We start from the raw sequence: 24,889 nt of genomic DNA on the forward strand, positions 1-24,889 counted from the left end.
AATGATGCCTTTGGCTTGAGTTCACTGCTGAGCTCCTTGGCAGTAGGAAATGAAACATTAGAAATCCATGGCCTAAATGCCATCAACAAGATGAATGGATAACAAAGATGTAGGGGGTATATGTGATACATAGTGGAATACTGCTCAGCTGTGAAAAAGAATGAAGTAATGCCATTTGCAACAGCATGGATTGACAGGGAGATTATCATATTAAGTGAAGTAAGTCTGACAGAAAAATATGATTTCACTTATATGTAGAATTTTTAAAAAATGATACAAATGAACTTCAAAAACTCATAGACTTAGAGAAAAACCTATGGCTACTGGGGGAAGGAGAGGAGATAGCCTGGGAGTTTGGGATTGACATGCACATGCTGCTATATTTAAAATAGACCGAGTTCCTTGGTGGTCCAGTGGTTAGGACTGTGCTTCCACTACTGATGATGACATGAAAGCTTGCTGCTGTGAGCTGTGTGTTTCACCGGGATTCATGACCTCCAGAGGAGAGGATTTCAATCTGGGGTCAGAGATGAGGCTTGACTACTTGGGGAACTTTTTGTATAACCAAGTTTTATTAAAGTATAGAGATAGGGAAAGCTTCTGACACCGACATCAGAAGGGAGCAGAAAGAGTGCCCCCTTGCTAGTTTTTAGCAAGCAAGTTGTTATATCTGTTAGAAAGCTATTAATAAGAGAGACACCTCAAGGCTGAGGGAGTTTCACCAGACCTCTCCCCTAGCCATAAAACAATTGATAGGAATACTGGTTTGTTGAGCCATTATCAGCCCAAGGTTTGAGAAAAGAAAAAAAGTTAGTCTTGGATGGAACCATTTTGAAGAAAGGGAAATTCTAAAGCAAATACATAGTTTAAAAAACATTTCCACAAGAAAAACATTGGTTAGCTCAAGGCAGGATGTCTGCCACTTGCCATTTATTTCCTCCCGCTGCTTGGGAACCTTTGGCCTTCCTGCCTGTTACCCTCTCAGACACACGTTCAGTCCCTGGCTGGAGAACTAAGAGGGGCCAAACAAATAAAAAATAGGCTAAATAACCAACAAAGGCCTTATGTGTAACACAGCGAACTCTGCTTCATGTTCTGTAATTATCTAAATGGGAAACGAATTTGAAAAATAGCTAACATGTACATGAATCACTTTACTGTACCCCTGAAACTAACACACTATTAATCAACTATTGTTGTTTAGACTCTTAGTCATGTCCAGCTCTTTGTGAACCCAAGGACTGTAGCTCACCAGGCTCCTCTGTCCATGGGATTCTCCAGGCAAGAAGACTGGAGTGGGTTGCCATTTCCTCCTCCAGGGAATCTTCCCAACCCAGGGATCAAAGGTACATCTCCTGCATTGGCAGGCAGGTTTTTTGATTTTTCTTTTTAAACCACTGAACTACCTGGGAATACTCCAGTATAAAATAAAAATTTAAAAAGTAACAACCCAAGGCATGCAGCAGGATCACAGAAATGTTATCGCCTGGGGTTGTGATGAGGTGCCACGTGCCCTGGGGGGCCCTGTGGCTGCTGGGCGTGACACTGGCAGTAATGACAGCTCTAAAGATAGGGTTGGGCAGACTCCCTCAAGTGCCCAGCTCAGTCACCCCCCTCGGAATTGGCAAGCTCCCATGACAGCACTTCCCCCTGCCAAGGTTACTGCTCATAGATACTGCTGAAAAGACAACCCAGTGTTTAGGTTTGTGGGTTGCTGAGTTATGACACTTGAATTCCCCAGTCTGGACAAGTTTCTTGTCTGGTGGTAGTGAGGGCGCTGACTGGTACACAGTGGGATCCAGAAACCTGGAGTCAGATCATCTGGTTGGATCCAGAGGAAACAGATGACCTTGAACCCCCGAGTTCCTGGAAGCCTTCCCTAACAATGTGGGGAGACCACCTGCGATCCTGCACTTGAAAACCCGGCCATGACCTCCCCTGGGGCAGATGCCTCGAAAGGGAGATCTGCTTTTCTTGAGACTTACCACAAGCGCCCCCTGCTGTCACTAGAACCACAAGTGCCACAGGTCAAGCTTCAGCTCGCTCCTTGGAGCAGGTGCTCACGGCGACCCAGAAAGGAACAGCTCTTACACAGAAGGGCAAGACCTGCAGACAGATGTACAGTCAACACCCAAGAAGCCGCACGGGAGCGGACCTCATACTGCACGGAGCGAAGCTCACTGATACAAGGGCGCTAACTGGAGACTCTGGATATAATGAGTTAGCGAGTGCAGCTGCTGTTGTCCTGACAGTTTTCTTGGTTGGCTGACTGGAACTTGGAACTCAACAGTGACCTATGGTTACTAAGGTGAGAAACTTGAACTGCCCAGGCATAAACTGGAGAGGGAGATCCAAAGATCTGGGGAGGCAAAAATGCAGGCTGGGGTCCACATTCCACCAGAAGGTACCTACCTCTTTTAGTCACTCGACATCCGACCTCACCTGTTCCAGTCGCTGGATGGTTTCTCTCCTCACTGGCATGTCTGCAGACTAAGGCACACAGCAACCAAAACTGTCTGCCCTGCCCCTGGTCTGTGCTCTGGGAGCAGCTAGATGAGCCAAGAGTCAGGGGGCTAGACACCACCCCAGCCCAGCCTGGGGGTAAAAAGGCTTGCAGACCCCTTCCAGGGGCTCTCAGAGCCCTGGCCCAGCCCACTCTGGCTTTTACTCCATCAATAGTCCCCACCTTCTCCACACTCTCTTCCTCCATCTGGTCCCATGGGCTCCATTATTCAAACTGCTGTTGCTGACAGACAGGGTTCCTGCAGTGATTTGAACAGTTTCCAACCCAAGTGGGGGGTCAGGCCAAGCTCACCTGTGGGCGGGGGAGGGGGGTTCCCTCACTCTCACCCCAGGCTCCAGGAGGTCTAGGATGAGCCGGCCCCACCGGCCTGCCTCCCCAGACAGCTGTAGCAGCCCCAACAGCAGAGGCCCCTGTAGGGCAGGGCCGTAAACACAGGCAGACACCCTCTGGTCCCAAGGGGGCCGGATGTGAGCGTTCCCGGAGTCACCGTGCAGCTGTAGGCGGGGCCGGCCCAGGGTGGAGAGAGGGACCAGCAGGGACGGACTGCGGCCCTGCCAGGCACCCAAGGGAATGGGGTGGGGGTGCAGAGGCCAGCCCAGCTCCAGGGCTCCCGGTGCCCCCGCCCGTCACCCTTCACTGCCCCTGGCTTGGCTCCCCCTCCCCCCACTCGCTCCCCAGCTCCTCCCCAGCTCCCTCTCGGCCTCTCCCGGGCGCTGGCTGTTCGCCCACTCCCGGCTCTCTGCTTCCACCCCGAGTCCCTCCACCTGCCCATCCACATTCTCCCCCCACCCCTTCCCCCCAGAACTCCCCTTATCTCCTGCGGCTCCACCTCTAGCCTCTCCTCTGGGCCTCCCTGAGCCCCTCTCTCCACCCACCCTGCCCCTGTGGTCTCCCCGGCCCTCTGCTTCCTCGGCCAGTGTCTTCTCCTCACTAGTCCCCGTCCCCCCCCCCCCCCCGCAACCCTGACTCCTGGCAACACCCCCACCTCTGGCAAGGCCCCCTGCCCTCTCAGCACATTCACTGCCCGCCTCCTCCCCTGACCAGGCCCAACCCCTGGCCTCAGGGTTGGCCACTCTAGGGCTCTGCCTCTCCCTGGGTCAGTCTGACACTTCCCAGCCCTGGCTTGGCGGCCCTCAGCCTCACCCTCCCTGGGACTCTCTCCTAGACCCCCGGTTCTCCCCTCCCGGGTCTGCTGGCTCCCGTGCACCTTTCCCTCCGTCTCACCAGAAAACCAGCCCTGACACGCCCCAGCCCCATCCCTCAGGCCTGCCTCTTGCCCTCCCCTGCTTCCCCTCTTCCTCAGCCCCGCCCCAGCCCCTCCCGGCCCCTGGGGCCCTCCCAGCAGCTCCCCTCCCCGCCCACGGACCGGCTGGGCTGGGCTGGAGAACAACACCCGCACCTCCGGACCGCGGAGAGAGCCAGACCGAGGCCCAGAGCGCTGGAGTTGGCTGGAGCTGGCCCCAGAGGTAAAAAGCAGGGAGCAGTGCCTGGGGAGGGGCCTGTCAGGCGGGGACGTGAACCCTGTGATCCTGACTCCTGGAGGGGCGGGGTTGGGGGACAGGAATGCCTTAGTCCCTGGTCTCTAGGGTGGGGATGGGGAATGGAGAAGATAGAAGGCTCTGAGCTGGATGGAAAGAGCCAGGTGCCGGAATGGCAGTGGAGCTGGGATTCGCCAGTCCAGGAAGGCCGGGTGTCGGGTGGTCGGTGGAGGGCTGGGTTCGGGTCCGGACCACAGAAGCCTCACAGGAGTTGCCAGGGCCTGGCCTGGCCCCCGCCCCAAAGGCCTCTGTGTCTCTTCAGCAGCTCCCACAGCCGCCCCTTCCCTGGGCCGGGTCATGCGCTGCCCCAAGTGCCTTCTCTGCCTGTCAGCGCTGCTCACGCTCCTGGGCCTCAAAGTGTACATCGAGTGGACGTCCGAGCCCCGGCTGGGCAAGGCCTACCCAGGACCCCGCAGCACCCTGCCAGGCCCCACGCCAGCCAGCGCCGAGCCCACCCTGCCGGCCAACCTCTCAGCCCGTCTGGGCCAGACTGGCCCCCTGCCCTCGGCTTACTGGAACCAGCAGCAGTGGCGGCTGGGGACCCTGCCGGGAGTGAACAGCACGGAGGCGGAGGACTGTGGTGCTTGGGGGGCCACCGCCGCGGCTGAGATCCCAGATTTTGCTTCCTACCCCGAGGACCTCCGCCGCTTTCTGCTGTGGGCCGCCTGCCGGAGCTTCCCACGGTGGCTGCCTGCAGGTGGCGGAGGCCAGGTGACCGGCTGCGAGGATCCCGGTGATGTCCCCTTCCTGCTGTTGGCTGTCAAGTCAGAACCAGGGCACTTTGCGGAACGACAGGCTGTGAGGGAGACGTGGGGCAGGCCGGCCCCCGGGGTCCGGCTGCTCTTCCTCCTGGGGTCCCCAGTGGGCCAGGCGGGGCCAGACCTTGGCACCCTGGTGTCCTGGGAGAGCCGGCGCTACGGTGACCTGCTGCTCTGGGACTTCCTCGATGTCCCCTTCAACCAGACACTCAAGGACTTGATGTTGCTGGCCTGGCTCGGCCACCACTGCCCCGGCGTGAGCTTTGTCCTGCAGGCCCAGGACGACGCCTTTGTGCGCACCCCTGCACTGCTGGACCACCTGCAGGGCCTGCCACCTGCTAAGGCCCGGAGCCTCTACCTGGGTGAGGTCTTCACCCAGGCCAAGCCTCTCCGGAAGCCCGGAGGACCCTTCTATGTGCCCGGGACCTTCTTCGAGGGCAGCTACCCAGCCTACGCCAGCGGGGGAGGCTACGTCATCGCGGGGCGCTTGGCACCCTGGCTGCTGCAGGCAGCGGCCCGCGTGGCCCCCTTCCCCTTTGGCGACGTCTACACTGGCCTGTGCTTCCAGGCCCTGGGCCTGGCCCCCAGGACCCACAAAGGCTTCCTCACAGCCTGGCCGGCAGACCGCACTGCTGACCCCTGTGCCTTCAGAGACCTGCTGCTTGTGCGACCCCTCAGCCCTCAGGACAGCATCCGGCTCTGGAAACAGCTGCAGGACCCTGGGCTCCAGTGCTGAGCCCCGGAGGCAGAGGCGGGGAGGGGTGGTCAGGGCAGCCCCTGAGGGGTGAGGAAGGAGGTCCTGGAATGGAGGCTACTTGAGCCCCTGCTAGGCCTGTCTTTTTGTTTTTGAAACAAAATATGCAACACTCCTCATTCTGAGACCGAGTCATCTCTCTTGTCTACCGGAACCTGGGGTAGTGTACAGAGCAAGGCTCTGCTGCCCCCTGACCTTCACAACAGATGCTGCCCCCACCCTGGGCGAGGTCCGCTCTAATGGCCTAGCTGTCATGCTGGATACCAGCTCTGACCCGTTCTTCAGGAGACCAGAGGTCATCTCTGGAGGACCCCAGCCCCATGCTATTCGCTGAAGCTGACCCTCCAGCTTGTGAGAAGATGATGACAGCTCAACAGCCTTGGCTTTACCCATCTCCAATGAAGGAGTCAGGGGAGTCCCAAGCCAGCCATGCTGGCCTCGCCTCCCATGTCCCCACTTCAGGAAACAGAAACCAGATGTGGCAGGGAGCCAAACACAGAGACACAGTTTATTCACTGCGTGCTGGCCTCTCATTCTGAGTCAGGTTCCACAGACTGACCTGCCACATCTAGCCCCAGCCCTCAGGGGTGTCCAGTCCCAGAGGTGCCCTTGCCCAGCCCCTGGGAGAAGACCGTGTAACTCAGGGTGGAGAAGGGGCTGACCAAGGACCCCGCCCAGTTTAACAGCCTAGCGGAACAGGAGCCGCCTCAAGTACTGCCTGGCTTCTGAGTGTGTTGGAGGCAGCTGTCTGAGGAAGCTGGCACCCTGCCAATCCCGTCTGCCCCTCAAACTGGGGCTGCCTCTTGGGGTAGTTGAGGCATGACCCCAGAGGCTGTGGGGCCTCACTTCTCGAAGTGGTCCAGGGGGTAGTGTTCGCCATAGGTCTGGAGGTGACGTGCCAGAGACTCCTGCTGCTTGCGGAGCTGGGCAGGCATCTCCTGATACACATCCGAGAAGATCAAGTTGGGGTTGGGCTTCAGCTTCTGCTCAGCCTGCTCAAAGGCCTCCATTACCTGGGAGACAAGGGGTGGTGGGCAGGCAGCCCATCCCTCACCCAGGAACCTACCTCCTCCTGTAGGACCTCGGTGAGGGGTTAAGCCCCCTGAGCCTCAAGTTCCCATGCAGACGATGGAAATAATCATCCTAACAGTGGTGACAGTTAACACCACCAACCCCAGCTTCTCCATCCTTAGTGGAACCAGGCACTGTACTAAGAGTACAGAATCATTTTGGCCTCTTAGCACCCTTAAGAAGCAGGCAACTCGGGAGAGGAAAGCGAGGCAAAGAGAAGGACGTGTCCATGATGTCAGAGTCAGGAAGTGCATGCTGCCCAACACCAGGGTCCACCCTGCCCACTGGGCTGCAATGTCCCTGGCATCTGATGACCAGGGCTGAGGAGGGCAGTGCACAGACTCTGGTGGGCACTTACACTGCATTTGGAATAAGTGCAAGGCCTCAGACAAGCTTCTGAGGCAGGTACCCAGTATCCCTCTTCAGAGATGAAAGAGCTGGGGCCAGACATCTGCTGGGACATGGCCAAGATGCACGTGTCTGGGCATCGTGACATCAGGGCTATCCTCAAGGCTCCATTCAATGGCACTCCCCCCCACGCCCTACAGCTGGGCTTCCCTGGTGGCTCAATGGAAAAGAATCCTCCTGCCAATACAGGAGATGTGGGTTCGATCCCTGGATTGGGAAGATCCCCTGGAGAAGGAATACGCCAGTATTCCTGCGAGGGAAATCCCATGGACAGAGGAGCCTGGTGGGCCACAGTCCATGGGGTCACAAAAGAGTTGGTTGCGACTGAGTGACTAAACAACAACGAACACTCCCCCCAGCCTCTCCGTTCTTGCAGCGCTGCTCATGAAGCATCATGGCCCGGGGTGGGTTCCAGCCGGGGTGGGGAAGCCCTGCCTCACCTTCCTGCGGGACTGCTTCCTCCAGGCTTTCTCCTGCTCGTCATCCCACCAGCCGCGGCTCTGCAGGTGATGCCGCAGCCGGGAGATGGGGTGGTCCTGCTTGTCCCAGTAGTTGACCTCATCCACTGAGCGGTACGCCGAGCTGTCATCACTGGTGCTGTGGTGCCCGATCCTACAGGGGGAGGGGAGGCCTGGGTCAGGCTGTGGCCCCGCAGGCAAGGGTCAGGAGGGCAAGGCTAGACTAGGAACAGAGGAGCGGGAATGGAATGGAGGCCAGAGGGTGCGGGACAACGGGGTCGTGCTGTGGGGACAGTGGCCAACGTGGGAGAGAAGCCGGGGACAGGCTGTCACGGTTGGGGGATGATGGGGGCAGCCAGCAGGTACCTGTAGGTCATGGCCTCAATGAGGAAGGGCTGGTTCTCCGCCACGGCCCGCCGCCGGGCCTCCTTGGTGGCATTGTACACGGCAAACACATCATTGCCGTCCACGCGGATGGACAGGATGCCGTACCCGGGGCCTCGAGCCGCTGTGGAGACAGAGAGGCCGGCCAGGCCCCAGGGCTCCATCGAGACCTGAGTCAGGAGGGGAGGCGAGGGGAGCGGAGGGGCGCCCAGCAGGGCCCTCACCGATGCCGTCCCCGCGGTACTGCTCCGAGGTGGGCGTGGAGATGGCATAGCCGTTGTTCCGACAGAAGAAGATGATGGGGCACTCGAGGGTGGCGGCGAAGTTGAAGCCGGCGTGGGCGTCCCCCTCACTGGCCGCCCCCTCTCCGAAGTAACAGATGACCACCCTGTTGGCGTTGGCCCGCTTGGCTGCGTAGGCTGCCCCGACCGCTGCAGGAGCAGAGACATGCGCGTCTCACCTGCGCTCACACCCGTGTTCCCCGACCCGGGCCTCTGGGGCTCAGGCTGGCATCGCCAGGCACTGAGGGGAAGAAAACACCTGAGCCCCCAAGAAGCTCCCCACCTGGTCCTCTCCCCTCAGCTGATGGCAGCTCCATCCTTCCAACCACTCAGGCCAAAACCTTCAGCATCTTTGAGTCCGGTCATTCCCATACCCACTCCACCTCCAAAATGGGAGTTAACATTTGACCTCTTCAGCTCACCCTGGTGGTCCCAGCCCTGCCTCTTCCCTGTGTGCCTGAGCAGCCTCCCTGACTCCTGCTCCTCCCACCCACGCTGTTACCCTCTGGTTAAACTCTGAGCCAGGCCGACAGGGGACTCACTCCTCTTCCTCCCCCAGTGGGGGTCCTCTGTGGGTCCAAGCGTGCTCAAAAATCAAGAGCCTGTATCACACCCGGGCCGTTTTCCCTGTAGGCCTTATGACGCCTGACATACTCCACGTGTTATCTGCACCAGATGCCGTCCATCTCCCCCACCAGGGTCAGCACCCAGAGGCCTCAGCGTTTTACTGCCTCTGTTCACTGCACCTAGAACAGTGCCCAGCACAGCACATGGACTCCGGACATATCCAACTGACTGACTAAACCGCTCACCCAAACGGAAGGTGAGGGCCCAATCCCACCTTATGGAAATTCTACGGGATAGAGATCAATGAAAATGCTACCTCCACGCTGAAGGCTGCCCTGTCCACCTCCCACCTCAGACATAAACTGCTCTTGTTCTCAGATATCTAAAACTCACTAGGGGCCCTCAGACATAAACTGCTCTTGTTCTCAGATATCTAAAACTCACTAGGGGCGAACGTGCCTGGGACTCTGCTAAACCCTGCACACATCAGCTCAAGTGTCTGCCCTGGAGCAGCCTGACCTTGTCTTTGCACTCTGTGGCCGCAGGCCTGGCCCCAAGCGGGTCTGCTTCACAAGCAGTCATCTTTAATAGAAGTCACACCAGCTGTGCTAAGCATCGTGCGCTTCCAGAGTCTGCTTCGGGGGAGTCAGACTCCGAGGACAGAGGAAGACCAAGGTTGGGGTAGAGAACCTGGGCTCTGGAGCCACCTGGTTCACAACATGAGAGCCAACTCTTCTTGCGACCTGCCAGTGACCTTTAGCAAGGAACCTGGTACACACTCAGTTCCACACGGCTGGCTGTGCTGAACAGACACAAGGTGAGCACAAGCACGGGAAAACAGAGCGACTGTGCCTGCCAAGCGCCACCAGAGCCCTCCCACGAGGGTCCCAGAAAGAGAGATCTTCTAAGTCTAGAGCCCAGACCAGCGCTGGGTCCTTGTGCCCACCAGGAGGCCCCGGTGGAGAGGTGAGGGCAGGGCCCGAGGAGGGAACGTCGTCAGTCTGCATGTGCCGGGCCTGGGCGCGTGTTCTCACCCTGGGGGATCTGCGTGGCCAGTGGAGAGGAGATGGTGACGAAGTGGCGCTCCCTGCAGCCGTAGTGGACGGGCATCTGGCGCCCCTTGCCCAGGTCGCTCACGTTGCCGTAGCACTGGGCCATGAACAGCTCCAGGGGGTAGTCTCGGTACATGAGCACACCTGCAGTGGGAGGAGGCAGGGTTACTCTGGTGGGTGGTATGGGGGCAGGCCAACCCCTGAAGGCTACCCCCTGGCCTGCCGCCAGGCCCCACCCCTGTGCCAGTATAGCCAGGGAGCCGGAGTAGAGCAGGGAAGGCACGTTTGGATGCTCACAGGGACGGTGCGCAGAGCAGAGAGGCCTGGCTCAGGAGGGAGGCTGCTGTTCAGACCAACTAGCCTCTGCTCAGGAAGGCCACATGGTTTCAGTTTTCAAAGAAGGAGAAATTCAGCTTGCCTGTTTTTTTCTTTTGAGAAGCTACCTGATTTTTAAGTGTTCCTCTAATTCATTTACTTAGAAAAAAAATCATACGAACCAAATAAATGTATGGGCCATGTTCATGACTCCTGGACTAAGGGAGGAAATATTCAAACCTGTTCTCAGCAGTAAAACCCCTGGTGGACACCCACCTCATCATCAAAAGCCACAAGCACACACCTCTCTGACCTGGGCTTCACACCACCCGGCTGGCAGGGCTGGAGGGGGCCCCATGCAGCCCCTCCAGCGCGAGGCCGGCAGGGCAATGGAGACAGGCTCCAGGAGCGCCTCCATCCTCAGTGCCCTTGTTCTCCCCACTCCAGAGATGGGAGACACCAAGTCAGCCAGGCGAGCAGCTGCCCAGCCAGGATGGGCAAGCAGGGTCAGCCTTTCCTCCTGCCCCGCACAGGTACCCCTGCAGCTGCCAGGACGCAGGGTGTTCCAGGACCCGGGCAGGATGGCTCACTCCTGCAGAGGTGGCCAGGGCCTTAACGGCCCCCCGTGTGCAGAGCCCAGCTGGCGCCCGTGATGCCAGGCCCTGCCTGGAGCCCTCCCCAGAGAGAATCCCTCGGCAAAAACAGCGGGAAGCACTTGGCAAACCTGGCAGGGCCCAGCTTGTGGCCCAGGGCCCGGCTTGTGGCCCAGGGCCCGGGGAAATCTAATGATACGGAACCAGAGTCATTATCAAGGGGCGTCTGTCCTCCCGGAGTGTGTGGGGGTGCGGGGTCTGGTGCAGCCGGGAGAGGAGACAGTCTGAGACGAGATGGCCATGCCAGCTGGTCCAGGCTCTGGACAGAGACCCTGGCCAGGCCACACCTCCCTGAAGAGCCGTTCAGGGTGCGAGGCCCTGGCCACAGCATCGCCTCCAACTTTGAGGGCTTACTGTGCACCGTATGCCCTCTGCTGAGGGCTTCGTGTCATCTGTCCAGTGAAACTGTCTTGGGAGGGGTCCCCATCCCACACGGTGAGGACATGAGATGAGGAGGCTGAGGCAAGGTACAGTTAAGCAACCTGCCCACGATCGTGCAGCACCTAAGAGGAAGGGGCAGATGGGGCTCCCTGCTGGGTCCCCACACCAACAACTGCTCTAGAAGCCCCAACTTCAGCTCCACTCACCCCCAGTCTCTCCTAAACGCTCATCCGTCTTCTTCATTCCTAGTCTGTGACCCTTCCATCCTCTCCCCCGTTCACTTAGAAATGGTTAGAACACACCGTTCATCTGCTTCTGCTGTGTGAGTGACCTAGCACCTGGAAAGAGGCTGGCAGAGCCCTGCACATGTAGAAAGAGCTCCCCCAGCCCAGCCTGCCCTCACTGTAGGCTCCCGGCAGCCCCACCACGCAGGAGTCACCACCCCATCGTAATCTCTATTTCTAGATGAGAAAAATGAGGCTCAGAGAATCGAAGTGACTTGCCCCAAATCTAACAACCAGCAGGGCATGGAAAAGTTAGGGGCACAGGCGCTTAACTACAATATCATCAGGCCTCTCGGAGGTGAAGCACCCTGAGGCTTCCCTGGCATCATGATGTTCACAGAAGGTTACACTGGTAACTAATGTAGGCCTCACCTTCTGAGCAGGCAGGACTGAGCCTGACCTGTCTCCACGGAGACCACAGATCCAGGGCCCCACTTCATACGGCCCAGCTAAGGTCAGACATACCTGCCTCCCGGTACTGGCCAAACACTAGGTCTGTGTCGTCCAGGGCTGCCGCGCTGCCCACGTGCGTCCCCTCTTCGCCATAGTTGGTCATGTAGAAGGATATGCGGCCCTGGGGGTAGAGGGAGGCCCGGGTTCAGTGAGGCTGGGCAACGACAGACAAGTATCCAAATGCTGATTGTCTGCTGACTCTGTGATTCTGCAGATGCTTCCTGAAGGCCGGCTCTGGGCCAGGCCACACTGGCATGACTACCTCCATGGAAGAAGTGCCAGGTTGGTCAGAGCCAGGGTGATGGAAGCTGAAGGTGTACCCACTCCACCGTGGAGAGGCATCATGGAGCAAGGCCTAAGGTAAGCAAACATGGGAATGGTGGCGGTTTCCAGAGAGCCCACAACAAAGGCCGGGAGGCCAGAAGGGCTGGGATGTAAAGAGTGGCAGGGAGCGGCAAGGTTGGAGAGAGAGAGGCGCCTGCTAGCTGGATACACCAGTGCCCAAGGGGAGCCCCCCTTCCGGAATCCCTCAATCCCAGGGCCTGGAAAAGCAGGTCCCCAGCCTCCCTTATAGTCAGAAGTGGCCACCGGACACAGTTCCAGCCAGACAAGTGGAAGTCTGCTTTGGCTTTCCTGATAAAAGAGATCACTGCAGCGCTGCCATCCATTTCCCCCACTTTGCAGAGCCGTGAAGCCTGGACCTGTGGCAGCCATCTTGTGAACGTGAGTCAACAATTACAGGAAGAAACTCAAGCTGCCCAAGATGATGAAGCAGAAAGGTAAGAAGTCTGGGTTCCTGACTGTGGTACTGAGCAGAATGGATTTCTAATTAAAGACCTAAGGACAGAGAGAATGAGAGGGGAAGTGATAGCAAGGAGAACACTGTGGGTCTCGTTTGGGTAAATGGGTGGATGGTGGCACCCATCATTGACCAACGGCCTAAGGGAGAAAGAGGAGCAAGTCTGGGAGGAAGGTGCTGAGGTCAAGCCTGGACAGGCTGAAACCGGTGAGGGACACCCAGGGTGAGAAGCCAACTAGATCTGGGGCTGAGAGGTGAAGTCTGGCTGGAGACCCGGCAGCCCTGGCACAGAGATGGGCGGTAAGCAGGACTGCATGGGAGGTAACACAGTCAGGCCAGGCCCTGCAGGACGCCCCGTGCCCAGGCCTAGCCTCCCGTCACAATCCGGGAACCGATGAATAATACTTGCTTCCAAGTGGAGAGCCAATTAAAAGTTAATTGACTGCACGGTGCCAAGTGAGTGGGTGGATGCTGAGCGCTTGGCTGGGCTGTCTAGGTTGGTGTGGGGAGGAGCCTGAGAGGGGGAAATCCCGAGGAAATGGGACCTGGGCTAGTGGCAGAGGCCGCTAGCTGCCTATCCAGCGTCCGATCCCTCTTCTCTTTACTAACAGGTCTCACTGCACCACGAGCAGCCACTGCCCAGACTAACAAGACTACTTTCTCAGTGTCCCTGGCAGCTGGGAGTGACCAGCGACACCTGTGGTGTTATTTGGTGGGACTACCTAGAAGTTCTATAAATGTGGGTGTGGGGAGATAGCTGGGCAGTGCCATGTCTGACCTTCCACCTTCCTTCTACTTCCTGCCTGGGGTGAGACGTGATGGAGGGCTCCAGCAGCCACTGGGTTCCTGAGGGGCCCTAGAGGTTAGAAGCCAGCTCTGGCTGTCCAGTGCCATTGTGGTGCATCAGTCCTAACCACCTGTTTCCACATTTCTTTTATGCAAGAGAAGGAAACTACTAATCTGTTTAAACTATTGCTTTTATTTTTGTCAGGATTTCGGGGGTGCTGAGGGAGGGCTGACTGCTACTTAGCTAGTGTCATCCAAGCTCATAAAGGCTGGAACCTGATGGCCAAGCTGATCTTACTGAGGGTTCCCAGTGTTGGCCAATGGACAAGTGACCTGATGTGTGGGTCTCACGGAACCCCCACTCCCACCTTCTGGGATGTGTTCTCTTGTTATTTCTACTTTTTTTCTTTAATACACTAAAGAAACTGAGGCAAAGACAAGAAAAACCATCTGCCTGAAGTCCCAGTCATGACTTGGGTCCATGTCCTCAGGTTCCAAAGGTCCCGTGTGCCCAGTCAATCCAGGGGCACGAAGGGCCCATGAACAGGAGCGGATGGGAGGCGGGGCCTGGCCCTGGGGCTGTGCAGAGGGGAGCAGATGGCTTAGCGCCACAACGGGAGACAGGGCAGACAGGAAGGGCCGGTCTTGATCTTATGGACAACAGGAGCCAAGGGAAGTTTCTGGGCAGGGTGGAGAACCCACACACAGCGCTGCTGTGAGCTGGCTGCCCGCATGACCTGCTTGGAACTGTCCTCAGTGGGCCTCGGGCTTCAGTCCACAGTGGGGTCACCTGGGGGCTTGATGCAAGTGCAGATTCCCAAGCCCATCCCCACTTCTGACCCAGCAGTGGTGGTGGAAGCTGAGGGACAGCCAGCATTCTCCCTCTTTTCTAACAGGATCCCTGTGCCCCTGCTCTTAAGTCTCTGCAGCCCAGGAAGGACAGACGCCAGGCCTCTGCTCCCATGGTTCCCAGGCATGGGCACACAGCCCTGGCCTGGCCAGTCGATCTCACGGGTCGGTTCAGAGAGGAATCTGTCTGTGACCAAAGCCTGGCCAATCAGCATCAGCCCTGGGCCTTCTGCTGGAATGTGAGGGACACTCTCTTTCCACTGCTAAGCAGAGGAGATAGTAGCTGCGAGGCTGGTATCCATGACAAATGCGTTTCACTGTTTCTCAGGCTATTATGTGCGCCGCCATCAACCCTCGCAGCAACCCCATAAAGTAGCTAGTGACCAGCAAGCTGAAGCACTGGGAGGCTGAGCAACTTTCTCATGACCACAAAGCTGGAGGGTGACAGAACGCACTCCGACTGCAGTCCTGCTCCAGGGCCCGCACCCCGAACCCTCTCACTGCACCCTCTGTGAGCCTGGAGCTTCCAGAGACCACTGCAGCTTGAGCATGAGGGAAGCCGAGGCAAAGCAGAGTGGAAAAGACACTCGGAGAGAGAAACAGGTTTGATAACATTTTTTGAGCCCCAGGGCACAGCCGTGCCTGAAACAGGGCCTGTAGACTTGCAGCTATTCGAGTCAACAAGCTTCCTCTCTGCTGACACTGCTGAGCCTCGGTCTCTGTCTGCTGAAGCTAACACTGCTGGGTGTCCCTCCACAGCACACTGAACACAGACGCTCCAGGAAGCGCTGAGGGCCGCCCTGTTCTCAGGACTGCGAGTGTCTGAGACGAAGGGCCATCCAGTCTTCTCCTGTCTTGCCACCCCCAGCACAGCTAAGCCCCAGCCCAGCAGACCAGGCTTCCTGTGATCCGGTTCAACCTTCTGCCCTGGGGCAGGACCACCCCTCATCTTCTCCAGAGCCCCAGGAGAACCCCAGGAGGTCTAAGGACCACAATTCAGGGATCACCATTCCACTCCCCCTTCTCTGGGTGCTGTCTTTTGGCCCAGACCCAGGTGGGGGTGGGCAGGACCTCAGGTAATCCCAGGACCCCTCCCCAGCCCGTCCCCACGCACCTGCCTCTGGGACTCATAGAGGATGCGGTCCATGGTGTTGAGCAGGGTCATGCTCTTATAGAATTTGAGCACCTTCTCCTGGGGCAGCTGCAGACAGAGGCACAGACAGACATGGGCCAGCTGGGGCCAGAGAGGAGATGGGCAAGGGGCTTGGGCGTGGGAGGCACGAGGTCGAGGGAGGTGGGCTCTTACGTGGGGATCTTCGCTGGGGTTGATGATCTGGCCCTGCCGGTCCATGACCCGGTAGATGGGGATCCCAGAGATGACATTGGGCTGGATGAACTCGAGCTTGTCTATGAACTCCGCTGAGGCCCCTGGGAACTGCGGCTTGTCATCCAGGGACGAGAAGCGCCGCTGTTGCTGCCACCTGTGGGGGTGCTGGGGAGAGAGGGTGAGAGGAACACCCAGGTCAGGAGCAGCAGAGCTTCCCTGTGCTGACAGGCAGTGTTGCTGGTGATGCAGCCGCCGGGCCGCGGTGGACTCTGGGGCCCGACACACAAGGTCTCATTTCCCGCTCCATCACCTTCCCAGTGTGTGACCTCGGGCAGGTTCCTATAACCACCCTGAGTCTCGGCTCCTCAGCTGTAAAACTGGGGTGAAAATCATAGTATTTATCACACAACATTGTTGTAAAGCTTAAATGATCTAATAAAGTGGCAGGTGGCTCAGGAACTGGTAGCTATAAGAGGCCCAAATTCCTCTCCTGGCATTCAAGGACTCTCAAGGCTGACCGCAGCTAGCCCCTCCTCTCATCTCTCATGGTGAGCCCCCCCAACACACACCCAGATGTGCTCTTCACCAACCCCTCTACCCACAAGGAGACCACTCTAAGCCAGTCTCTCAGCTTAGAGTTTACGTTTGGGAGCCCTTAAAAGTCAGCCTCCCTAGGCTCAAATCCCTTGCTATGACCATGGGAATGAGTGTCTCCCTCCTCAAGCCTCCCCTTTCTCACCTGTAACATGGGGAACACCTCATGGAAACACAGGGAGGCTTAGACAAAAGCACACGTATAAAAAAAAGCAGAATATTTATACCTATCGTGAAGGTGCAAAGTAATGCTGATCCTCGTTCTACATCTCTGCTCTCATCTGCACTAGGCAGCCTCCTCCCCCATCTCCTGGCAAAGAGCTCCACACGCTTTGCTGCCCTCTCCGGTCCTAACCCCCTCCAGGAGCCCAGACTGACTCATTCAACAAATATTTGAGCACCTGCTTCATTCCACAGCCTGTGCTGGTCTGTGGGGACCTAAGAGAGGCAAGACACCTGCCCCTGCCGCGCAGCAGGGAAGACAGATCCCCAACAAGGAACACCGGGGGGCCGAGGGTGATGTGTGTTCTTCCAGGAGAGGCTGTGGGGTGAGAGCACAGTGGAATGAGGGGACAGTTCCCCTGAGGAAGTGATGTGAGAGCTGGGACCTGAAGGATATCTAGGAGTCAGGGAAGGAGTATTCGAGGCCGGGGTAGCAGAACACGCGGGCTTCCCAGGTGGCTCTAGTGATAAAGAACCTGCCTGATGATATGGGAGATGTCAGAGACGTGGGTTCAATCCCTGGGTTGGGAAGATCCCCTGGAGAAGGGCATGGCAGTCCACTCCAGTATCCTTGCCTGCATTCTGCCTCAGATGTGCAGATGACACCACCTTTACGGCAGAAAGCAAGGTGAAACTGAGCAGACTCTCGATGAAAGAGGAGACTGAAAAAGCTGGCTTAAAACTCAACGTTCAAAAAACGAAGATCATGACATCCGGTCCCACCACTTCACGGCAAATAAATGGGGAAACAACGGAAACAGAGACTTTATTTTTCTTGGGCTCCAAAATCACTGCAGATGGTGACTGCAGCCATGAAATTAAAAGACGCTTGCTCCTTGGAAGAAAAACTATAACCAAGCTGGACAGCATATTAAAAAGCAGAGACATTACTTTGCCAACAAAGGTCTGTCTAGTCAAAGCTATGGTTTTTCCAGTAGTCATGTATGGATGTGAGTTTGACTGTGAAGAATGCTGAGCACTGAAGAACTGATGCTTCTGAGAAGCATCAGTTGGAGAAGATTCTTGAGTCCCTTGGACTCCAAGGAGATCCAACCAGTCCATCCTAAAGGAAATCAGTCCTGAATATTCATTGAAGGGACTGATATTGAAGCTGAAGCTCCAATACTTTGGCCACCTGATGTGACCCTGATGTTGGCAAAGACTGAAGGCAGAAGGGGACAACAGAGGATAATATAGTTGGATGGTATCACTGATTCAATGAACATGAGTTTGAGCAAGCTCCAGGAATTGGTGATGGACAGGGAGGCCTGGTGTGCTGCAGTCCATGGGGTCACAAAAAGTCGAACACAACTGAGCAAGTGAACTGAACTGAACTGATTCTTGCCTGGAGAATCCCATGGACAGAGGAGCCTAGCTGGTTACATACAGTCCATGGGGTCCCAAAGAGTCGGACATGACTGAAGTGACTTAGCATGCATGCACGGCAGAATAGGCAAAAGGCAGAACGTGAGGAGTGGCATGTATCTGTGGAACGGGGGAGGAGTCCTGTGGGAAACATTGCAGCCCCCGGCTCAGAGGTGGCCTGGGAAAGCCCAGGAGAAGGCCACATGCGCACCAGGAGAATTGATCCCACTTCTCATCTCTCCAGTTAGCCTTGAACCACCTCAGTGTCACAACAGAGCCCCTTTATTAAGCCCAAGCAGGGTGCCAGGCTGATGTCCCGAGACACAGCCCTCACTGCTCAGAGCACATCCGGGAGGCAGGGTGCACTTACTCTCGCCCTTCAGACGAGGAAGCCGAGGCTTAGGGCGGCTGTATCAATTCCTGCACCAGGCCCCAGAGCTAAACCAGACAGATAAGTCGAGACCGGGCTTCAAACCTGGGCAGGGCTGACAGCCAGACCCCCAAGCCCAGGTTCCCCACTTCCCACAGGTCCCCAGGGTCCTCTCAGCTGGTTAACCGTGGCTTCACCTCCCAGAGGAACTGAAGCACACCACCTGGGCTCGTCCTGAGCTGGGTCTCACACGAGGGCGCGCAAATGGATTCCCCACCCTCCCTCCTTTAACTGAGGCAGAGAGGCCAGTGGGGGAATGTGAACGAGTGTGCTTTTCTCTGCATTTGTGGTGATGAGGAAATAAAGGAAATTATGGTCCGACGGCAGGGCAGCTGCTCAGCTCTTGCAGACCACCCCCCTGCTTTCAGGGTGCTCACGCGGGCTGGGCCCTCCCAACCACCTGGTGGTGTCGTCTCCCCTACACACACCATGAGCTCTGGAGGCAGGGAGCATGTCCACGTGGGTTTACAGGGCACACACTTCAACAGGGAATTACTGACCCAGCGCATGAATGTTCACTGGCTCGGAGTCAGACCAACCTGGGTTCCAATTTCTTAGCTCACTGCACAGCCCTCTGCAAAACACGGTGTCTCTGAATTTCTTCATCTGCGAAAAGGTTGCACAGGGTTACCAGTAGTACCTCAGATAAGGTATGCAGAGGGTTCAGCACAGGTGTGGGAACTATTATATGCTCAAAAACTGGTAGAAGGGAGGAAAAAAACAAAATCTAGGAAGAGAAATGAGAAAAACTGACTGGCACCTTGGAAAGATGAGGAAAACAGGAGTTAGGCAGAAGGACTGCCTGCGTCTCAAACCAGATGATAACTCCAGACCAGGCCCCAGTGGACACTCGAGACTGAGGTGCAGCGGAGACTCCATCTGGGGAGGGGCTCTGGGACAGGAGGCCAGGGGCCAGCAGGGCCCAGGAGGACAGAGTCACAGGGCTCAGAGCAAACCCCAGGGTCAGGGCACAGCTATCTGCCTCCAGAGGCTGGAGGGCTACTGGCAGGGCACTGTCCCTGGAGCCGGGCCTTGGCAGTGCCCCAGCATCCGGGGCCTGTAGAGACTGTGCTGATTCCATGAGCTTTCAGAGGGCTCCACACAGTACTGGCCCTCAGGAACGGCTCCATCACGGGGCGGGGCGGGGGCGGCGGTGAATCTCGTGCAGAGGATATATGCCTCTCCACCCATTTTCCCTTCTTTTTGGTGCAGGTGGGTTTGTCCTGGTGGAATCCTGCAGAAACTGCGCGATTTCCACAGAGCCTTGAAGCCATGCCCTCTCCCAGCACAGGACCAAGACATGCTCTGGAAGGCCAGGTCTGCCCCACAAGTACTGAGGGGCAGTACTCGAGGGGGGGCCATAGCGCCAGAGTTAACGACAAGGACTGCGAGTCCACTACTGCTTCCGGGATGTGGGACTACAGCTCCCTCCGTTTCCTTATGTGTAAAGGAGGTTGGTGTGCAGATTAAGGGCCTCGTGCCTGGCATATAACCAATGCTGGACAAATATGGGTAGCTAACAAGTGTGCCTGATGGCTGTTGTGGTCAAACAAGGCATCAGTAAACATGTGCTCTAAGTCAGGCCCTGAACTGAGGGCTGGAGACGATGGGGAGAGATGATGATGGACACTGAACACAGGAGTTACAATCAGGAGGAGCGTCTCAGAGGAGGCAGGACTGTGAAGGGTTTGGTCAGTTAGGGTGAGGGCTGGAGGGCTGAGCGACCTGTGCTTGAATCCTGGCTCTCCAGTTACGTCACATTGGGCAGGAGACTGCCTCCCTGAACCCACGAAGAATTTCTACTTCACCAGTTGGTGGTGGGAGGGTAAAAAGCACCTGCTATACCTGGAGAAGGAAGCCTTTTGCTATCTGTATCACTTGTAAGAGGAAAAGCCTCGGGGAAAAGGAAGAGGGAAGCTGAGGCCTGCAGAACGAGCAGGGGTGAGCCAGGCAAAAACTGGGATGGGGGAACATGTCAGTTCTCCAGAAGGACAAAGGCTGAGGCCAGAGGAGAGACCTGGCACCGTGGAGACCACCTGGCTGCAGCACGTAGTGACAGCAGTTACGGACGTGCGTCCGGGCCGCGCCAGGCCCTTGCTGTGTGAACCCGAGGAGGGCAGCATGACCACACCGCCGTGAGAGCTGGCCCTGAGGCTCAGAGGGGTTAGGCAACTTGTCTGCGATCCTAGGAGATCGGGAGCGGTGATGTCAGCACATGAAGCCAGGCAGCCTGACCACTACAGGGAAGCTGGAGAGGATGGTGGGGTCCCGCCTGGGACGGCTCTGTGGATGGGGCCAGGGAACCGGGTCCTCTGAAGGAGGTCCTCTGATGGCTAAGGTCACCTCAGCCAGCACTCTCTGGGATCTGAAGCACACTGCCCTTAAAGAGAGCTAAACCCTGGATCTACTTCCAGCTAAGGAATGTCAGCGCCCTCATTAGTGGCCTCCCTTTCCTGGAGCCAGAGCAGGGTGGAGGCCTGGCTGGGGAGGCCAGGGAAGGGTGGAGACAGGTCAGGCTTTTTCTGGCCTCAAGGACCCAGGGGGTTTAGGAGCACTAAGCTCCCCAAGGCACTGAAGGTGTAAAGCATCCTTGCTTTGCATCAGTCAGAACCACACCAGTGTCACTGTCCCTGGAGAAAAACAGCAGCTCCCATTTCTTGAGCCTTCACGGAGCACATGGTGTGGGTGGCGGTAGTGGTTTAGTTGCTAAGTTGGGTTTGACTCTTTGTGGCCCCATGGATGGTAGCCCGCCAGGCTCCTCTGTCCATAGGATTTTCCAGGCAAGAATATTGCCATTTTCTTCTCCAGGGGATCTTCTCCAACCAAGGACTGAACCCGAGTCTCCTGCTTGGCAGGAGGATTCTTTTCCGCTGAGCCACCAGGAAAGCCCTAGATATGTGTCATAAGCGCTTCCTAAGAACCGTTTCCTTTAACCCTCACATCTCTCTCTGAGGGAGGCACTGCTACTGTCCCTGTTCTACAGATTGAGACTGGTGGTCAGGGCGGGAAAGCTTCTCTGAAGAAATGACCTGTCTGCGCACACTGGAAAGACCATATCCCTACCAAGGCAGTGGGAGCTCACCCAAGGGAAGGGAAAATGCCAGTGGGGCTGAAGTACAGGGAGGGGAGGGCACCTCACTTTGCCACCAGTCCCAGGCAGAGGCTGATGATGCACACCCAGTGTGGACTAAGCAGGATGCAGTAAGACCTGAACTGAAGTCCTGCCCCTGCTCCTCTGGGCAGTTCTGGAGTCCAGAGCTCCAAGTTCAGACCTTACCTCTCTGAGCCTGTTTCCTCCCCTGTAACAGGAGAAAACTACCAGTACCGTACCTTGCAGTGTTAAATATAACAATGGTGTGAGTTGGCCCTGTCAATGAGAAAGCGCTTAATTAAGACACCGCCAAGAGGGAGACGATGAACTACTGTTTCACGCTGCAATATACTCCGGGCACCAACCACATGGAGATGCCGCCCAGGGCCCTGGAGTTCTAGAGCCCCCAGACACACTGCGTGAACAGCAGGGTCCGAGAAATACTACTACTGATAATTCACACAGACCCAGCTTTGAGGTGCTCCCTGACTCCCAACTGGGCAGGAGGCACTCTAGTCACCCCAGCTGCTAAAGCTCAGAGAAGTGAAATGACTTGATCGAGATCACACTTGCTTCTTGGGGTGGTGGCTGAGAAGACAACTCAGGACTCTGGGACAATCAAGTTCCCTCCTCCTCTTCTCCCTGAACAACAAAACGTCTGCTAGAAACAGGACTGAGGGCAGAACCAGCCGAATGCCTCCAGGGCAACAGGGCACAGACTGAGTAAAGGACAGTGAAAGGAGGGGCAAGCAGGTGGGGGGCTGGGGGTGGGTGGAGAATGAGAAGCCTTCCTCCCAACACAGCCTTCCCCAACAACCCAATCAGTCCACTACAAGCACAACCTCCCAACCTGCCTCCAAGATACTATCTCCTGACTCCATCCTGACTGCCTAAAACTGCATCATCCAATATGGCAGCCACCAACCTCTTCTAGCTATTTAAAGTCATTAAAGTTAAATGAGAACTTCAAGTGCTCTGTCACACTAGCCACATTTGAAGGGCCCAGGAGCCATGGGTGGTTAGTGGCTACTGTACTGAACAACGTGGATATCATCACAAAAAGTCAGCCTGCCAGCCTCCTCTGTCCATGGGATTCTCCAGGCAAGAATACTGGAGTGGGTTGCCATGCCCTTCTCCAGGGGATCTGCCTGAACCAGGGATTGAACCTGTGTCTCCTGCATTGGCAGGCAGGTTCTTTACCATCTGAGTCACGAGGGAAGCTGCTACTGGACACACCAGGCCCCAGATCTTTGAGTAAATGCTACTACTCCTTTCTCTTCCCTCCAAAAAAAAGTGTTTTTTTTTACACTTAAAAACAAGTGAGATAATTAAAAGTGGAGAAGACGAAACAGGGACTGTCAAAATACACAGAGAATTCCCTGGTAGTCCAGTAGCTAAGACTCCACGTTTCCAATGCAGGGGGCCCAGGTTCGATTCCTAGTCAGGGAACTAGCTCCCTCATGACGCTAGGAAGACCCAGTACAGCCAAATAAATAATGAAAGACCACTGCTCCCTGCTTCTCTCCCCACCAACAGATCTCACTCAAAAAAAAAAAAAAAAAATGGAGGGAAGGCAGGAGGGAAGAGTAGCAAGGAGAGGGAGCCAGAAAGGAAGCAGATTTAATCAGCCGTGAGTGACCTTTCCCTTCTCCCACTCAGTCAAGCTCATCCTCACTCCACAGGCTCAACCAATGGGCTCTAGGAATGGAGCTGTGGAGGATCTGACTGCTCAAATCAAAACCAAACCCCCCACAGAGACCAGCCCAAAGGCAGGGACTCTCCCACCTCCCTCTTGCTCCAGTAACCTTTTTGAAATTACCTGCTTCAAGTGACTCCCTTCTTAGGTCTTCCCACACATTATTCACAGCCCATCCTCCCCCCATTTCTCCCTCTAGCAAGAGCTTCGTCCCAAATTCCATTTTCCTTTCCTAATGGTTTGGGATTAGATGGTCAGACCCAACCCCACAAGGTCTGGACAGAATTCCGGCCAAGGCCTTCACCAATCCAGGCCTTTCCCAGGTCACCTCCCCTCTTTTCCCCCCATCTCCGAGGTGAGTTTTTGTCCCATCCCTCCAACCTCACTTTCAACAGTGGCTAACACTCCAATTGCCCTCATCATATGCCAGATCCAGTTCTTAGTACTTTACATATTTAATTTTCACAACAACTCTATGAGATGACCATTGTCAGCATTTTACAGAGAGGAAAATCAGGTCCAGAGAAGAGCAGTCCCTTGCCCAAAGCTACAGAGCTAGAAAAGGGCAGATTACAGAACGCGGCCTCACATGATTTAGCATGAGCCAATCTTCTTAACCACTACTCTGTTATATGCAAAATCTCAGTTCACAGCTTTTCTCAAGCCCCCTGCCTCTGTCCCTCTAAACAGTGGTTCCCATCTACATTTCTGCTGTGCAAGCATGCCATTAGCAGCATCAATCTAAAGGGAGTCTGCTCCTTTTGACAAGAAACAAGGCATTTCTCCACTGTTTCTAAGAAATATGGACTAAGTGCTCTGCCAGGACCTCTCCCCTCATTAGTTCAACAAATATTCACTGATCACCTCCTCCTTAGAATGACCAAAACCAACAAAGTCCTTGGCTACCGTTCTATACCGGAGGCACAGGATCCACGACTTTTTATAAATATTTTATCTTTATTTATTTGGCTGCACTGGGTCTTATTATGGCATGCAGGATTTTTAGCTGCGGCATACGAACTCTTTAACTGCCGGCATGTGGGATCTAGTTCCCTGATCAGGGATGAAACCCAGGCCCCCTGCATTGGAAGCGCGGAGTCTCAGTCACTGGACCACCAGGGATGTCCCAGAACGATTTTTTTTTCTTTAGCAGTTTATTTAAAAATCAGAATTGGAGCAAAGAAACACGGGGCACCATAAAAGCTCCTGAAAGGGCAACTGATGTCTCTCTCCTCCTCCTTGAATGTAGACTCTGTATTGAGAAGAAAGTCTTTCCCTTACAAACACAATTTTCTCCAGCTCCTGAGGGGAGAGGTCACACCCTTCTCCCGTATTTTCCAAGCGGCCTCCCCTGGGGATGGGCGGCAATTAAGTAACTACCTCGCTCTCTCCAAGTTTTCTCCCTCCCTTAGGGTCACAAAGGAGCTGCCTGGCTTTTCTTCTCCTAAGGAAGTGGAAGTTATTCCCTTGCATGTTCTGTCCAAGTGGTTCTCCCAGTCCTCATCCTTTCTCTCAGAGCCCTTCCTTCACTTCCTACAGGGACCTAAGGGAACCCCCTCACTCTAAAGACTGCATAAACATTCCTATACCTCTTTCGAGAAAACCCTCTGGTGCCCCAGGTACTCACAGATCTAGCCAGCCCACGAGCCCCAAGCAGCCGCAGGAGCGGGAGGCCCGCCCGTCCTAAGCCTCGACTTGGTCTCCAAACCCTCGCCGCCGCAGCCGCCACCGCCATCTTGGGTGACCATCCCTCGGAGATCCGCCCCTCTCCTCGGCGAGGCCGGGGCTGCCCCTTCATAAGCCTGATTCAAATGCCAGCAACACCCTGCCGAGAAACCATACGCTACTA

At 56.1% G+C, this 24,889-nt stretch overlaps 2 protein-coding genes and 1 long non-coding RNA gene across 3 annotated transcripts; 2 read left to right on the forward strand and 1 right to left on the reverse strand.

Moving 5' to 3' along the window:
* The first annotated feature begins 736 nt into the window (after nt 1-736).
* Nucleotides 737-5,699, forward strand: B3GNT8 (UDP-GlcNAc:betaGal beta-1,3-N-acetylglucosaminyltransferase 8). The gene has a single exon (XM_040252754.1). It carries the CDS (start codon nt 4,153-4,155, stop codon nt 5,554-5,556), a length of 1,404 nt encoding a protein of 467 aa, XP_040108688.1. The 5' UTR covers nt 737-4,152; the 3' UTR covers nt 5,557-5,699.
* On the forward strand, nt 3,892-19,719 carry LOC120872475. Its single transcript, XR_005723260.1, has 5 exons — nt 3,892-3,990; nt 12,096-12,241; nt 12,566-12,660; nt 14,644-14,918; nt 19,466-19,719. It is a non-coding gene; the product is annotated as an uncharacterized LOC120872475 (long non-coding RNA).
* On the reverse strand, nt 6,054-24,807 carry BCKDHA (branched chain keto acid dehydrogenase E1 subunit alpha). The gene is made up of 9 exons (XM_040252749.1): nt 24,668-24,807; nt 15,622-15,807; nt 15,430-15,516; nt 11,894-12,002; nt 9,778-9,939; nt 8,120-8,326; nt 7,878-8,019; nt 7,494-7,665; nt 6,054-6,587 (listed from the first exon to the last, which is right to left on the reverse strand). Exons 1-9 carry the CDS (start codon nt 24,773-24,775, stop codon nt 6,417-6,419), a joined length of 1,344 nt encoding a protein of 447 aa, XP_040108683.1. The 5' UTR covers nt 24,776-24,807; the 3' UTR covers nt 6,054-6,416.
* Between the last annotated feature and the right edge of the window lie 82 nt (nt 24,808-24,889).

The sequence above is a fragment of the Oryx dammah genome, unplaced genomic scaffold (genome assembly GCF_014754425.2).
Source record: "Oryx dammah isolate SB20612 unplaced genomic scaffold, SCBI_Odam_1.1 HiC_scaffold_13, whole genome shotgun sequence".
In the NCBI taxonomy this organism is placed as follows: Eukaryota; Metazoa; Chordata; class Mammalia; order Artiodactyla; family Bovidae; genus Oryx; species Oryx dammah.